Genomic DNA, 16,133 nt, shown 5'->3' on the forward strand with positions numbered 1-16,133 from the left:
GGAGTTGGCCCCTAGCAGTGCAGCCTTCTGAGTTCACAGATGGACCGGCACTTTGTTCTGTAGTGACTTTGATGGGACAGCTGTGAATAGTGGCCGTTTAGGGAATTGCGTTTGGGGTTGTCCGTCAGGGGCCATGGGTGAAAGCCGAACTGGCCGAGTTGAAAGCGTGTCAGGGTGAAGGTTTTCTGATGTGCCGGGAAGACACGTGGAGACCTTCAGCACTAGTGGGTGCATGGCCCTGACGGCCTCTCCCTGCACTGGATTTCATGGTCCCTAGGATGGGCTGCCCTTCATGGGAACCGTGATGTGTTCACGCAGGTGTCTTGTCTGTTCTAGCAATGCCGCTTGCTTCCATATCTGGCAGCTGCCTACGCCTTAGACCACTTCTCTAAGTCACTTTTCCTGGACCTGGTGGAGTTCCAGCGAGGACTTGCCTCAGGAGACCGCAGCGCCAGACAGGTGAGGTGGTGTCTGCTTCCTCAGCAGCATCATTTGAATCTCACACAGTTGGAGCAGCACAGATTCAGCCTTCATTTCAAAGCAAAATCAGTCGTTTGATTTGCGAGGACAGAGCCTAGGACACATTCCTCCAGTTGTTCCCACCCACTCGGAGCTCTTGGCCTGTGCTGCAATTGAACGGGCTGGGCACGCGTCCACACTCCTGCCTCTCAAGGATGTGCTGACACGACTCTTGGTTCCAGTCTGTGAGTTCAGCTGTTGGTCTTCTTTTGAGAACATGACGGTTTTGCAAAATCCACATTACCCGCCCCTCAGTGGCTTTCATGGTTTCTGAGCCTTTTGTAAACAGCTGCACAAAGGTCTGAATCCCACTGACTGGATTTGAGTTGACAGTCAGAGGATTTGTGCCAGAAACAAGCGTGCAAATCCCGAGATCAGCCTCAGCATAAAGAGACATCGAGAACGGATTTCTTAGTAGATGGTTATGAACTGATTTTCCATTGTCCCTCCTGCTGCCTCCTGAGCAAGAGTGAAATGTGAATCGAAAGAAATAACCATGTTTGAAAGCAGAGGAGAAACGCCGCAGATTGCAGTTACGTACAACATCAGAAAAAGCCTGCATCTAATTAGCATATCTTGAAAGATTACTGGTGTCCGCATTCACGGCAGGTGATGGCAAAGGGATGACCTGCAGGATTGATGGCAGAGCAAATCCCAGGCTCGGGAGGCCTGAGGAGGGAGCGCTTCTGACCACTGAAGGGGTTAAGCCTGTGTCTTCCTGGGAGCGTGAGTCAGTGGAGCTTTTGCCAGCTCTGACACTCCCCTGTGAATAATGTTGTAAAGGGTGACCGGGCTCATTGTTTCTGAAACTCAGAGGTTTAACCCAGGCAGAGGAGGGCCTCGACTCAGCCCCTTATGTGAAGTTGAAAACACTCATAAAATGGGTCATTGGACTTAACGTGTGTGTGTGTGTGTGTGTGTGTGTGTGTGTCTTCCTCTTAATTGTTTTTCTTTTTTAATTTATTTCTTTTTTAAAAGTAAAAATTCTTCTTTTACCTTGAATCTGTCTCTTAAGTTTTTTGTTTGTTTTTTTGTTTGTTTTTGAGACGGAGTCTCGCTCTGTTGCCCAGGCTGGAGTGCAGTGGTGCGATCTTGGCTCACTGCAATTTCCACCTCCTGGGTTCGAGCGATTCTCTTGCCTCAGCCTCCCAGAGTAACTGGGACTACAGGTGCCTGCCAACACACCTGGCTAATTTTTTGTATTTTTCAGTAGAGACAGGGTGTCGCCAGTGTTGCCCAGGCTGTTCTCAAACTCCTGGGCTCAAGTGATCTGCCTGCCTCGGCCTCCCAAAGTGCTGGGATTACAGGCGTGAGCCACTGTGCCTGGCCCAGTCTCTTAAGGTTTCATCATTAGATATCAAGCAGAAGCAAAGGAGTCTTCTTCTTCTTCTTTTTTTTCCCTTAAAAGAAAAGCCTGCATTACCTGCTGGTCCCAGGCAGTCTCCCATCCAAGTACTAACCAGGCCCAACCCTGCTTAGCTTCCAAGATCAGGCTCATTCAGGGTTGTGTGGCCATGGACAGCAAAGGAGTCTCAATAAAACATGTCAGGCCTGAGGGAGGCACAGTGAGCACCCACGCAGAGCAGACTGTCAGTTACCGAGGCGCTTACAGCCTTCTGGAATGGACTGGTCCCGGCCCTTCCCTGTCCTGGGAGGGAGCGCTGTCTGTGGTGTTGGGTCTGATTCTCTGGTCTTTCTTCATGGTTTCACTGCAAACAGTTGCAACCTTCCATGGCGTGTCATTCACTTTGACATTTGTGAACTTTATATAAACTGGGCCATGATGTACATTCTTCTGCAGTTTGCTTCTGGGAGCCATGTCAGGGCCCTGAAAGCTATTTGCTGTGTGGAGCGGTGTTTTCATTGTTGTGAAATGGTATGAGCGTACCACAGTGTATCCATACTTGGATAAAGACCCTTTTTTATTTCTAATTACAATTAGGTTTCCTCTTCTGTCATTTTCAGGATGTCTTGTATTAGACTAGAGGTGATACGGTGGTTTGATGTTACTGCTGACGTCTGACTTTTTGGTGTCAAAAGTCTCTTTTCACCTGTTCTTGTTGGATTCCCTCACCCAAAGGCAGAGCTTGGACGTGAGATCCACGCTCTGGCATCAGCCAGCAAGCCCCTGGCCTCGTGGACCGCCCAGCAAGGAATTCAGGAATGCCGGGAGGCGTGTGGAGGACACGGCTATCTAGCCAGTAGGTTTTGGAGAAGCGCATGGTGGTTTCTTGTCCTTAACCCTACTCTTTGACTCTAGACCAGGGGTTGGCAGACTGTGGCCTGAAGACCAAATCCAGCCTGCCACCTGTTTTTGCAAATAAAGTTTTATTGGGACACAGCCAGCCACCCCCGTTCATTTGCACATTTCCTGCAGCTGTTTTCGCACTGCAAGGGCAGAGTTGAGTAATCCCAGCTGTGACAGAGACCATGTGGCTTGCAGAGCTGGAAATATTTACTCTCTGGTCCAGTGCAGAACAAGTTTGCCAACCCCTGCCCTAGATAGATCCCACTGCTTTCAGATGCCTGATGCTTTGGCCAAAATACAGGCAGAGAGCAGCTGATCTGCTCATTTGAATTTTAACTGTTTGGTTAACAGCTTGGTAGTAAACTAGCACCATGTTTTATTTGGATAGAAAATTCTTACACTTAGAAAAAGAGTAAGTTATATCAGCATTGACGATAACCGAGGCAGCTGTTGTGTGGTTAAGAACAGGGGCCACCAGATTGCCTGGGATTGAGTCCTGGCTCTGTCTTAACAGCCTGGTAACTGTGGGCAGTTTGCTTAACCTCACTGTGCTCAGTTTTCTTATTTCTACAGTGAGGGTGATAATAGTGTACCCACAACATAGGTTCTTGCCAGAATTAAGTGAATTAACACGTATGAAGTATAAGCATGGTATCTGGCTTGTAGTGTGTGGCCACTGACTTTTTTATTTGCTAACGCTGTTATCATTAGAATTATCATCAGCATTATTTACAGCTTATCTGCAAAACTTCCTGTGTGCTAATCGTAAATAATTAACTGGCAAAAACTGGTTGCTCAAAGAAGGCCATGTACACACTCAAAACAGCCACAGCATCTGCAAAACTCTTTTGCCCTCCAGGAGCACTTTAGGCCCTTGCCAAGTTTGTGAGAGTTTTGGCGATGCTCTGTCTAGAACTACACACACACTTTCAGCGATCATCCGCCCACCATTGCAGTTCTAACTCGCACCTGTTTCAGCATGGGCCGGCAGCAACGTAGCCCCTCACTCCCACCACACTCTGCCTTTGTCGCTTACTGCCATGTGGGTAGCCATGGCTGTATGTAAGTTACTCATTTGCGTGCTTTGTCCTCTGCGCAATGCCCTTAGTAGTTTTTATTTGTCATTGTAACTCATTGGGATTCTATAAGTAGTCGAATAAGGAAATTGAATCTTGCAGTACTGCAGACAACAAAGACAATGGAATCAAGATTCATCATATACATATACGTATACATATATATACACATATACATATGCTGGGATTGAGACCAATACAACCGAAGCTCCATCTAGGTTTAGAAAATCAATTGCAAATGTTTCTGCTGGGGCCTCTCCCAGCTCTTGTTCAGGGGCCAACCTGTTACATGACAGGAGGCACGTGGCAAGATTTGACAGCAAGTCAGGAGAAAATGATCAGGTGTTCTAGGTGGTCACAAGCCTAATCACAAGCCTGCTGGCAGTATGGCTGCAATAAGATTCCTTTCATGCTCTCAGGATCCATCGGTCATAGTATGTGAGTGTGAGAAGTCAGCTCCACTCCCTTCCTGCTGGGCCCATCCCAGCCTCACATTCAGAGAACACTTTTCATCAGAGCAAGCAGGCTCGAGTGCGTGAGGGTCTGGAAAGCAAGCCTTATAACCTATGTGAAGGCATTCAGCTAATTGATAGGAAAGACAAAAAAAAAGTTGTCTTGAAATTTCCTGTGTTAAAAGAAGAGTTCATTTAGTTACGGAAGGAAGAAGGGCAGCCCTGGGGGCGTCAGCTTGCTGCGATGGTTCCCTCCTGTCAGCGACCCCATGCCAGGGGAGGCTCTGTGGGATGACCGTGCAGGGCTTACTGACAGCAGTGAGGAGGAGCTGGAGTTGGGACTTGAAGCAGGGGTGCCAGTTCTTTGTGTCTGGTCAAGCTGGGTTTAGGGCTTTTTTTTTGACAGTCTTGCCCTGTCCCCCAGGCTGGAGTACAGTGGGATGACCATGGCTCACTTCAGCCTCAAATGCCTGGGCTCTTAGGTAATCCTCCCACCGCAGCCTCCTGGGTAGCTGGGACTACAGGTGCTTGCCACCATGCCCAGCTAATTTTTTTTTTTTTTTCATTTTTTTGTAGAGATAGGGTCTCACTATGTTGCCCAGGCTTGTCTCAAACTCATGGCTTTTTTTTTTTTTTTTTCCCCCCCTGAGACAGGGTCTTACTCTGTCTCCCATGCTGGAGTGCAGTTGCGCAATCTCAGCTCACTGCAACCTCCGTCTCCCAGGCTCAAGCGATTCTCCTGCCTCAGCCTCCCGAATAGCTGGGACTACAGGCACACACTACCACACCCGAGTGTGGTGGGTTTCACCATGTTGGCCAGCCTGGTCTTGAACACCTGGCTTCAAGTGATCCACCCGCCTTGGCCCCCCAAAGTGCTGCCATTACAGGTGTGAGCCACTGCGCCCAGCCTCTTAGGGCATTTTAAATTCTCACATGGTGACTGGCTGTTTCACAAATATGCATCTTAAATGATGGTACTATTGTGGCTTTGTTGCAGTGAACCGGTTGGGTGTCCTTAGAGATGACAACGATCCCAACTGCACATACGAAGGTGACAACAACGTCCTGCTGCAGCAGACAAGCAACTATTTGCTGGGCCTCCTGGCACACCGGGTCCAGGGTGAGGCTCCGCTGCATACTGGTGGGGGCCCTGGAACCCAACCTGGCGGGGGTGGGTTCTCCTGGCCCCACTGATTCAGCTTCTGTGAACGCACCCTCGATTTGCAGAAGGAAAGAAATGTTGTCAGATAGTGCCGACCGCCTCCCCAAGGCACGGGCAAAGGCTGGGATGGGGAGGGTCCTTGAGACCCAGACCCTGGCTCATGGGTCTGTGGCCGTCGGGTCCTCTGGACACTCTCCATGCTTTGGGGTGCCCCTGGCTTGGGGTCCCCAATGGCTTGGGTTCCCATCTTCCACCAAAGTCACTGAAATGTATGTCCTAGATGGAGCTTGCTTCCGCAGTCCGCTGAAGTCGGTGGACTTTCTGGACGCCTATCCCAGCATCCTTGACCAGAAGTTTGAGGTCTCCAGTGTTGCCAACTGCTTGGACTCCGCAGGTAAACATGCAGGTGGAGGGCTCCCCTGGCCTCCTGATTTCCCGTCATTCCCACCAGGAAACACACCGTACCTCGGTGAGGGGGCCCTTGGCAGTTCCAGCTGGGGCAGCAGTGGTGGTGGGAGGCCCCGCATGGCTCGTGGAATATCTCTTTGCACCCGATGCCAAGATAGATACTGACTCCACAGATGAATTGAAGGACGCCCACTCACCACCCTATGCCTTGCCTCTTGCCTTCCCCTCCCATAGGATAAAGGGTGTGAGAGACCACCTGGCCTGGTCTCTGTCCACTTAGCAGCCTCTGCCCCCTGCCCTGGTGCCTGGGCTGCTGCTGTCCCTGGGCCCTCCCAGCCACCTCACCTGTGGGTCTTCCCCACCCCCAGCCCCTCCTGGCTCCCCAAACAGCAGATGCCCCTTCCCGCCCTGGCGCATCTCACACGTTTCCTTCCCTCGGCCCCTGTAGCACAGGCTCATCTCCCGTGGGTGTGATGGTCGGGGTGGGGCCTCCTCTCAGGGGCCTGCACAGAGCTGGCCATGGACAGCCTCCTGCAGGTGTGTCATGGGAGCTGCTGCAGGCTCCACCTCACCCACGCAGGGTCTGCTCAGAAAGGTGGAAAGGAGCTGGGAATGGGGCGTCCGGCTGTGCTGGCAGCATGGAAAGCAAAGCAGCTTCCCTGTAGACTGCACTGCATCCTGACAGGAACCCTCTCGGGAGAGCAGCTGCTCTCGCGTTCCCTGGTTAATTCTGCACGTGCTTGTTATGCGCTCACTCTGCAGTTCGGGGCCAGCGGCTGGCATGACCGAGACCCCGTGCCTGCCTTCGTGGGACTTTCCAGTCTAGACCAGCAGACACAAAAACATCCCAAGGCCTCAGTCTTAGGGCAGCAGGAATTCTGCAAAGCAGTGATCTGGCTGGTGAGGTGGAGCATGGCTGGTGACCACCTTGGAAGGGTCTTGGCCTTTGAATTGAGGTCTCAGTGAAAGGCAGGGGCAGCCATGAGTACGCCCGATGGACAGGTGTCTCAGGAGGAGGAGGAGGCAACAGGGCCCAGCCCGTGCGGAGCTCATCTCGATGCGAGCGTGCATCTTGTTCCCCTGCTGTGAATGACGGGAGGTGAGCACCAGAGGCCTGGTGGAATGGGGTGTGCTACTTGTTTTGATGATTCATATTTTTAAAAGTATTCCTCATGGAAAAAGGCCACTCTGGTTGCTCTGTGGAAATGGACGTGAGAGGCGGTTGGGACAGGTGAGAGGGGCTGCCCTGCGCCCCCACACAGAAGCACCCGGCGGAGCTCTGCGTCTCCTACAGGGCACTCCTAAAGGGCACTCGGCTCCGGCTGCCTGGGTGCAGGCAGGGACAGAGCAAGGATTCAAACCCAAGCCTGTGGGACTGCAAAGCTCTGAATCTCTTGGATGCTTCTTGCCCAGTGGTCTGGGTGAGATTTGACAGAAAGCAGGGCTGGAGCTGCCCCCACCTCCATGCCACCTGTGTCCCTGTCAAATGCCTTCCTCCCACCACAGCCCCCATCTGTCAAGCCGCACATCACAGACAACAGTTTGAAGCCGCAGCGACGCCTCCATCTCCCCATCGCCTCACTCTGCGGTATTTAGTGAACGTCTTTGCTTTGCTACCAAAGCACCTATTAGTGCAGAAGAGAAGGGCCGAGAGGGGTCCCAATGCGTTGTCCCGGTGGGCCAGGTAGAAACTAACCCCTCCGTGACACCCGAGACTGGAAGAGCAGGCCCACTCTCCAGAGCGAGACATCAGCTCCCGCCAGGCTGCCGGAGGTTGATCTCGGTCCTCCTCCTGCCGGCCGTGGAACCTACAGCAAAATCCTCAGCCTTCCTGCCTCAGTTTCCTCATCTGCAGCACAGGGATGGTAATGGTATCCCCTTCATAAGGTTTTCGTAGGGTGGACTGAGTTCAGCGCGTAAAGCACTTAGTGCAGCACTTGGCGCCAAATCAGTGCTCAGCTCAGCAGCCACAGAGTTTGGGCAGGAACCGCTCTCAAGGTGCCGCACACTCAGCTGGGCAGATAGAGCAGGGATTTGGAGATGGAGGACGCGCTCGGCTTTGCATTCAGGAGACCAGAATGTGAGGGTCCCCAGGGGTTCTGGGAGGACCCTGGATCCTCGGGAGGAGGGAGCGCAGGCCTCCCCCATGCAGGGGACAGGCGCACGTGGAGGACGCGTTCCGGCCTTCAGGACCGACGCCGTGGATGTGATAGCAGCCCCCGAGCGTGTGCCCTTGTCCGTCTCCAGCCCTGTGGGCCACTTCCTTGTTCACACGGCAAATAACACACAGCCATAGCTGAAGCCAGTGTGGAGCCTGGGCCAGGCCAGCTTCCCGGCGCCTTCCCCTGCCTGCACTGTCAGCATCGTCATCAGGAAGCGTCCGCGTCACTGCTTTCCCGTGGGCCCTGCGCTGGGTTACAGCTTCTGACTTAACCATGCAGACCTCAGCCTGCCTATTTGGGTGCCAGTAGGAAATGGGGACACGTTTGATGACCTATTTCTGATGTTTGCAAGTCACTTTTTTTTTTCTTTTTGAGACGGAGTCTGGCTCTGTCGCCCAGGCTGGAGGGCAGCGGCGCCATCTTGGCTCACTGCAAGCTCCGCCTCCCGGGTTCACGCTGTTCTCCCGCCTCAGCCTCCAGAGTAGCTGGGACTACAGGCGCCCGCCACCACGCCCGGCTAATTTTTTTGTATTTTTTAGTAGAGATGGGGTTTCACCCTGTTACGCAGGATGGTCTCAATATCCTGACCTCGTGATCCGCCCGCCTCGGCCTCCCAAAGTGCTGGGATTACAGGCGTGAGCGGCCGCACCCGGCCGCAGGTCATTTTCTAAGCTTCCCAAATGTTGCCACAGGAAGAACTAGAAAATGACCTAGTCATTGTAGTAACTTCAACCCAACCAAAACCTTTTTCCTAAAACCATCACTCCCTATATTAATAAAATCAAAACATAGAAGGCGCAGCCAGCTTCTCCATGTGCCCATCACCCTCTCCTCTTCCCTCCCCTTCCCCTGAGACTGTGAAAGCAAAAGCAATTTTACAGTCTCTCCATCATCGGGAGAGACACCAAAGTCATCTGCTTTTCCTGCAACTGCCCTAACGTTTACAAGATGCCACAAAGTGAAAACATTTTCCAGAGTAACAAAGGCAAATGACTTTCACTTGTGGAAAGTGGTGTGGGAGCGAGATCACCATCATCCCTCACGCCGCAGGGAAGCTTGTGGATTCTGCCAGCCCCATCATCTCAAGGGCATTTGGTCACAGATCCCAGGGCTCAGGGCTAACTGCAGCCTGCGTCATGTGGATCTTTGGTAAAAGCTGTGTACGTGATGTGGGGCCCTCAGGCTCTGCAGGATTGAAGAGACACAGGCCTCTTCCAGGGTTGCGCTCGCCTGTGAGGAAGGGTGGAGGGTTTGCCAAGCCCATGGCTGGTCCTTCAGGGGTTCCTATTCTGACTTGGGTAGGGAAGTCCGGGTTTTCTGTTGAGTTCCTCTGATTTTTGCACACACACGTGTGCTGAGCTGAGTGTCACAGCCCTGTGCCTCGGGGCCTGTGCTGTTGCTTCCTGAGACGGGCCCTGTTCTCCTTTAGCTGGCTGGTGTGCATTCGTAGTAAGCAGTTGCAGTGTTCACTACCTGGACACTGTGTATGTGTGTACTGCAAGGTCACAGAATGTGGGCCAGAGGTGACATGGGGCCATGTGTGAGTGGTAGAGTCACATGGGGTGAGTGGTGCGGTCATGTGGAGTGCACAATGCGGTCATATGAGGTGAGCAGTGGGGTCACGGGTGAGCGGTGAGGTCACGTGGAGTGCATGGTGAGGTCATGTGAGGTGAGCAGTGGGGTCACGGGTGAGCAGTGGAGTCACGTGGGGTGAGCAGTGAAGTCACGTGGAGTGCATGGTGAGGTCATGTGAGGTGAGCAGTGGGGTCACGGGTGAGCAGTGGAGTCACGTGGGGTGAGCAGTGAAGTCACGTGGAGTGCATGGTGAGGTCATGTGAGGTGAGCAGTGGGGTCACGGGTGAGCAGTGGAGTCACGTGGGGTGAGCGGTGAAGTCACGTGGAGTGCATGGTGAGGTCATGTGAGATGAGCAGTGGGGTCACGGGTGAGCAGTGGAGTCACGTGGGGTGAGCGGTGAAGTCACGTGGAGTGCATGGTGAGGTCATGTGAGGTGAGCAGTGGGGTCACGGGTGAGCAGTGGAGTCACGTGGGGTGAGCAGTGAAGTCACGTGGAGTGCATGGTGAGGTCATGTGAGGTGAGCAGTGGGGTCACGGGTGAGCAGTGGAGTCACGTGGGGTGAGCAGTGAAGTCACGTGGAGTGCATGGTGAGGTCATGTGAGGTGAGCAGTGGGGTCACGGGTGAGCAGTGGAGTCACGTGGGGTGAGCAGGGAAGTCACGTGGAGTGCATGGTGAGGTCATGTGAGATGAGCAGTGGGGTTCATGGTGCAGACGGTGTTCCCAGAGGATGGGAGCACAGGCTCTTGGGTCAGCACTGCCCCCCGCTGTGACCTTGAGCTAGGCTTTAATCTCTCAGAGCCTGTTTTCCTTCTGCAAGACAGTGGAGAGGGAATGCGGTCACCTTGTGCTGCCTGGCAGGTGCCAGGCCATGGTGCCCTCGGAGGGGGGCTGCTGTGTGTGGGAGGGCCACTGTCCTGAACACTTCATTGGAAACAACAGACACAGGTGCAGGTGAGGTCTGCCTTGGTGGGTCAAGGAATGTTTCCCACAAAGCCGGCACCTGAGGGTGTCTTGGAGGGTCTGTTCGTTGTGCTTTTGGAGAGCATTGGCCATTCAGGAGCACCAGAGCGGTGGGCGTGGTCAGACCCAGGCCCGTGATCTGGCTGAGGAGCTGGGGCCGCCTTCCAGGCCTTACTTTCCAGGGCTTGCCTAGGTCAGAATCCGAGTTAGGAGTGCTCTGATGCTGACGCAGAGGGGACTGGACTCAGAGACAGGAGAGGAAACCGAGACCCGAAAGGCAGGCAGTGCATGCGAAGAGCTCTCCATGGGGTCAAGGACAGAGTCCCAGCTGGGGAGGGGGGCAGGTCGAGGGGCGGTCATTGGGTGCACAGGGCAGCTGGGGGCACCTTCGCGAGTTCGTCTGGTGTGTGGCACATGGAAAGGCTGTGGTGACCCAGGATTCTGGGAGAGTCTTGAGGACAGAGGTTGTTGACGCTGGGTGTGTCATCGGGCTGCCAGCAGCCATATTCCAAGCAAGAGAATTCGCTGCCCTTCAGTGCTGGTTTTCCACGTACTTTGTTTCGGCGATACTGTTTCGCTTCCAGATTAACTCTGGAAATGACACACATGGCACCCACATTTCGTTTGCTTTCATCTGCTTTTTGGGGGATCTTCTCCTCTGCATGTGAACACATCAGACTGACATGCTTTATTTTTTAATGAAAAACCAAGAACCAAAAGCAGAGTGTAAGGAAGAACACGGTGCGAACATAACTCATTTCTCAAGTGTTCGTCTCACTTGCAGCCCACAGCACAGTCTCACTGGCCGTCGACGTGAGGCCTCATGGGTTAATTCTGGTTGCAGAGATAGATTGGAAAACTCGGGTAACTGCCGTGAAGTGTCCACCACAGAGGGACCCCTCCCGGGGCAGTGTTTGGGAACGGCCAGGACAGGCTGGGAGGGAAGCCCAGCTATGGCTGATGGGTGGTGGGACACGGGGGCCTCTGGTGTGGTCAGAAGGAATTTGCACAAGCGGTTTCTGGCCAGACCGTTTCCTTGGTTTTGTTGCTGTGTAAATAAGTCATGGAAAGCACAACTGCACAGCGTCCACCTTTCCTTGCTGTTCGTGACCATCTGCCCTGCTGGGGGAGAGCTTGGGATATGGCAGAGCCTTTAGGAACAGGCGGTGGTCATGAGGGCCTCCCCTCAGCATTGGTTGCAAAATGGACCTGAATTTTCCTGTAATGTCCTGAAGGGTAGCATGTGAGGCTCAAGGATGAGCCTTGGGCAGCCTGCCAGCAGCAGAGGGCCACAGCCTGGGCACCAAAGATAGCAGACAGTGACTCTTTCGGTGCAGAGGCGGAAACCCCAAGGCAGGATGGGGCAGGGCTGCCCCGCTCCCTCTTCGGGGGAGGGCTCCTCCTGCCCAGGCTCCTGGCAGCTCCAGGAGTCCTTGGCTGTGGCTGCATCATGCTGGCCTTTGCCTCCTCTGTGACTTTGCCGTCTCTGCGTCTTGTAAGGACATTTGTCATTGGATTTAGAGTCCACCCTAGTCCAGGAGTCTCTGATGACCTCCCTCAATACCTCAACTTCATGACATCTGCAAAGACCCTCTTCCCAACAAAGGTCACATTCACAGCTGTGGGAGTCAGTTGGGGCCACCATTCAACGCCTCATGCCTGGCAGGACTTGGCAAGGGGAGCCTTGGCTCCCTGAAGATGCCTGTATGGAGGAAACCTCCGCCCAACCCTGCCTGCGCCCCGCCTGCGGGGTCAGCGGCACCTGCCTTTCCTTCCTGCTGGGGAGCTGAGACCTCCAGCAAGCCGCCTGATGTCTGAGCCTGGGGAACGGCCCGCTCTGGTTTGTGACGGGCTTCTCAGTTATGCTGTGAAGGTGAATGGATGTAACAGCCGAAAGCAGTCGAGTGTGCTGTGGCAGGAACTGCAGTGTTGGGTGTTTCCTTCCCGGTGACCTGGGCTGTGTGACATAGAAGGAAATCCCAAGGCCCCCTGAGTTCAGCCTTTGGGCTCAGACTCAGCATGGCTGACCCCGTTCTCCTGCCTGGGATCTCTGAGCAAGACCGGCTGCCAGGCAGAAGGCCCCCTGCAGCCTGGAGGCGCCTCGTGTCCGGGCGCCAGGCCCTCTGTGCCTGGGCAGGGAGTGGATGTGAGCGTGGCCTCCATGTGCGGCTGGTCCGCACCTCTCCCCTGCATGCTGGCCATGTGCCTGGGCCCATGTCCTCATCAGCGGGGTAGTAGCAGTACAGCCTGGTGGAGTCTCAGGACCATGTCTGGTCCATAGGGAGTACTGTGGGAGGCCAGCTCTGGCCACGCTGTAGGGGGCCCTGCAGATGTGGGCACCACTGCCGGGGGAAGGGGAGGATGAAGAGGGGGCTCCAGCTGTCCTGCCTGACACCCCACCCCGGGGCCTCCCTGTCTGCTGCATCTGCTCCCTCCTGCCCTTTTGAACCTTGTGGGAGGGGCCCCCCAGGGTACGAGGCCTCAGATACCCCCTTCCCCACCGTGTCAGTCCCCAGTTCCACAGCTCCAGCAGGCAGTGAGGTCCAAGGGCCAGGCAGGGGGAGGTGAACGGAAGCACCCCTTCCTCTCGCCACTGGGCACCACCGCCGGGCAATTGTCCTGCTGCCCATGCAGTCCTGGCCGATGCTGCGGGGACAGCACCACGCTTCACACAGACCGAGCCTGGTGCGTGCGAGAACGTGCTGCCGTCGCACTCAAGGGTCCGCTCTAGTGGCGGCACGGTGTCCCTGTGGCCTCCAGGCTGCTGGAACAGTGTAGAACTCAGGACAGCCCCAGGCTGAGCCAGGAAGTGCCTCCAGCCAGAGGGGCCCTGGGCAGGTGCCATCCCTGTGCCTCAGTTTCCCTACCTATAAAATCAGACCCACCCCATACACCTGCTCGTCATGAAGATAACACCATACCTGCAGGATGCTGGCAGTGCCTTGTCCCTGGGGGTGAGTCGTGACAAATGCTGGATTCTCTATTGTTACTTTTTCTCCTTCTGTTTCTCGTTCCGAAGTCGCCCTGGCAGCATATAAGTGGCTGGTTTGCTACCTGCTCCGAGAGACTTATCAAAAGTTAAACCAAGAGAAAAGATCAGGAAGCAGTGACTTTGAAGCAAGGAATAACTGCCAGGTAGGTATTTGTTTTCAAACTTCCCTTTTGTATTATTTGCTCTTAATTCCCCGGCCGTTGTGTCCCTGGCAGTTCAGGCCCCAGACCCCGAGCTCCCGTGACCTTGGGCAGATGACTTGATGACTTTGCTGCTTGCTCAACTCCTCTGTAACCCAGGGATGGCGGCACCTGTCTTGCTGGGCTAGGGAGGTCATGGTTGTTACATTTACCATTCCTGACGGGTCCCAGCCCGTAACCCGGAGCAGTGACGCGCTGGGTTGTGAGAGCCTTGGATGCACAGAAGGGCAGGGACACCACTGTGGACACTCAGAGTGCTCCCTCCTGACTCACGGGAGTGACGCCAGCACCCTGCTTGGTTTTCCACAAGTTGCTCTTGCCTTCCCGAGGGGCTGGGGTGGCAATGGTGAGTGGGTTGTCATTGGCCTTGGAAAGTACTTTGGGTCTCACACCTGGACAGGGCTGTCTTCCGTGTTCTGGGAAGCCACAGGGAAAAAACAGCCTGTTACAAAATGCCTTGTCATGCCAGGAACCTGGTTACGTGTGATTCCAGCCCTGTCCCGGCTGTCTGCCCTAGAGCAGAGCCCAGCCCCTCCCCTGTCTAGGGGGCAGCTGTTGGGGGCAGTGGGGCTCCTGGATGTGTCAGTGGGTGCCGTGAGCACTCTTGGTGGAGTGCGCCAGCCGTAACCATAGCTATGGGGAATCTCAAGCCATGAGTGTCGTGCAGGGAAGCCATGGATACGGAGAGAGCTGCTGTCGCCCCTTCTCCCTAGTGTCAGTTTATGAGGTTATTGGTCAGCTTCAATAATGAAGCCGCTGTAGGGACCCAGGTCCACGTCTGCCTGTCTCTGGGAAGGCCTGGCATCCCACAGCCTGCTGCTGGGGGCAGCCCCGGCCCTCAGGCCAGCAGCTCTAGAACCTGCTGCACACAACTGCCCTGAGATGAGGAGAGAAGGCGGGAAGGATGGGCTCCTGCCGAGCTCAGAGAAACCCCGATTGGACCAGGCGCAGTGGCTCATGTCTGTAATCCCAGCATTTTTGGAGGCCAAGACAGGTGGATCACAAGGTCGGGAGATTGAGACCATCCTGGCTAATACAGTGAACCTGGTGTCTACTAAAAATATGAAAAACTAGCCAGGTGTAGTGGCGGGTGCCTGTAGTCCCAGCTACTCGGGAGGCTGAGGCAGGAGAACTGCTTAAACCTGGGAGGCAGAGGTTGCAATGAGCCGAGATCGCACCACTGCACTCCAGCCTGAGCGACAGAGCAAGATTCCATCTCAAAAAAAAAAAGAAAAAAGAAATCTAGATTGAATTTATAGCTGAAAAGAAGTCAGCAGGTGGCCAGGGTCAGTAAAACTTGTAGTTTAGGCCCATAGTGACCAAAAATAGGAGGCTTGAAGTGACCCTTCCAGAACAGGCTGCCTTCTGTACCTACCCTGGCTGATAACACGGCAGGTTGGATCATTCAGAAACCAATGGATGCCTATCAGCTTCCACCGCTCCCTCCTCTGCAGGCCACATCCTTGTGTTAAGGTGGAATAGGCTGCTGCACTGGCTCATGTCTGTGATGCCAGCACATTAGGCAGGCTGAGGCAGGAAGATCGCTTGAACGCAGGAGGTTGAGGCTGCAGTGGGCCGCGATCACATCACTGCACTCCAGCATAGACAACAGAACAAGACCCTGTCTCAGAAAAGAAAAAAAGAATTTTTTAATGGAATGGAGATTCTCCAGTGAGTTGTGAAACAAGACCCCCTAGAGACGGAGGGCACAAAAGGACCCCCATTCCTAACAACACCTGTGTCGCTTAGAACTGCCTGGTAGGTCCTTAGCACCCCCTTCCAGCCCCGGCCTATGCTGGGGACGCAGCATGTGTGACCCCACAACACCCCAAGTGCGTGGCTTGGCTGCTGAGAAACACTCACCTTCAGCTTTTCCTTTGAGAACTTGGTAACAGAATTTCAGGGAGTCCTGCGGCAGAGGCCAGGAGGGGTCCTGGGTTCTGAGTCCGGCTGAGACGGTGACCCTGGGCCAAGCTGTGGAGCTGACAGACACCCACAGACACCAGCCACAAGGCCTTGGAGGGAAAGCAGTTGCCAGGGTGGGGCTTCGTGTTCCAGACCTGCTCTGGGTCGCGGAGTTTTCAAGAGCAGGGGACATTTGTGACAGCTGAGAGCCCTTGGGGCCTGGGCTGGATGCTAAGGGGCCCATGGGAAACGCAGCCCCTTCCCCTGCAATACGGCATGAGAAGAAAGCCTCAGCCTAGACCAGCCTTTTCAGGAAGAGGGGAGCCGGAAGCTGTTAAAAAATAAAACCATCGGATTTGGCTGCATAAAGGTTCAGCATTTCTGCATTGCAAAAGATGCTCTGAACAAAATCAGAAGCCACACAGCAGACTGGGGAAGCCCACGTGGCATGTCGCTGACAGAGAACACCCC

General features: G+C 54.5%; 1 protein-coding gene across 5 annotated transcripts in view; it reads left to right on the plus strand.

The window, feature by feature from the left end:
* Positions 1-16,133, plus strand: part of ACOX3 (acyl-CoA oxidase 3, pristanoyl) — a 54,197-nt gene that overhangs the window by 24,034 nt on the left and 14,030 nt on the right. For all 5 annotated transcript variants that reach the window (XM_010384414.2, XM_030920267.1, XM_010384415.2 and 2 more), the window contains 5 exons: positions 337-459; positions 2,600-2,720; positions 5,293-5,415; positions 5,738-5,851; positions 13,585-13,700. In XM_010384414.2, the coding sequence (XP_010382716.2) occupies positions 337-459; positions 2,600-2,720; positions 5,293-5,415; positions 5,738-5,851; positions 13,585-13,700 (597 nt within the window). The remainder of the gene's footprint in view (positions 1-336; positions 460-2,599; positions 2,721-5,292; positions 5,416-5,737; positions 5,852-13,584; positions 13,701-16,133) is intronic.

The sequence above is a fragment of the Rhinopithecus roxellana genome, chromosome 2 (genome assembly GCF_007565055.1).
Source record: "Rhinopithecus roxellana isolate Shanxi Qingling chromosome 2, ASM756505v1, whole genome shotgun sequence".
NCBI classification, from domain to species: domain Eukaryota; kingdom Metazoa; phylum Chordata; class Mammalia; order Primates; family Cercopithecidae; genus Rhinopithecus; species Rhinopithecus roxellana.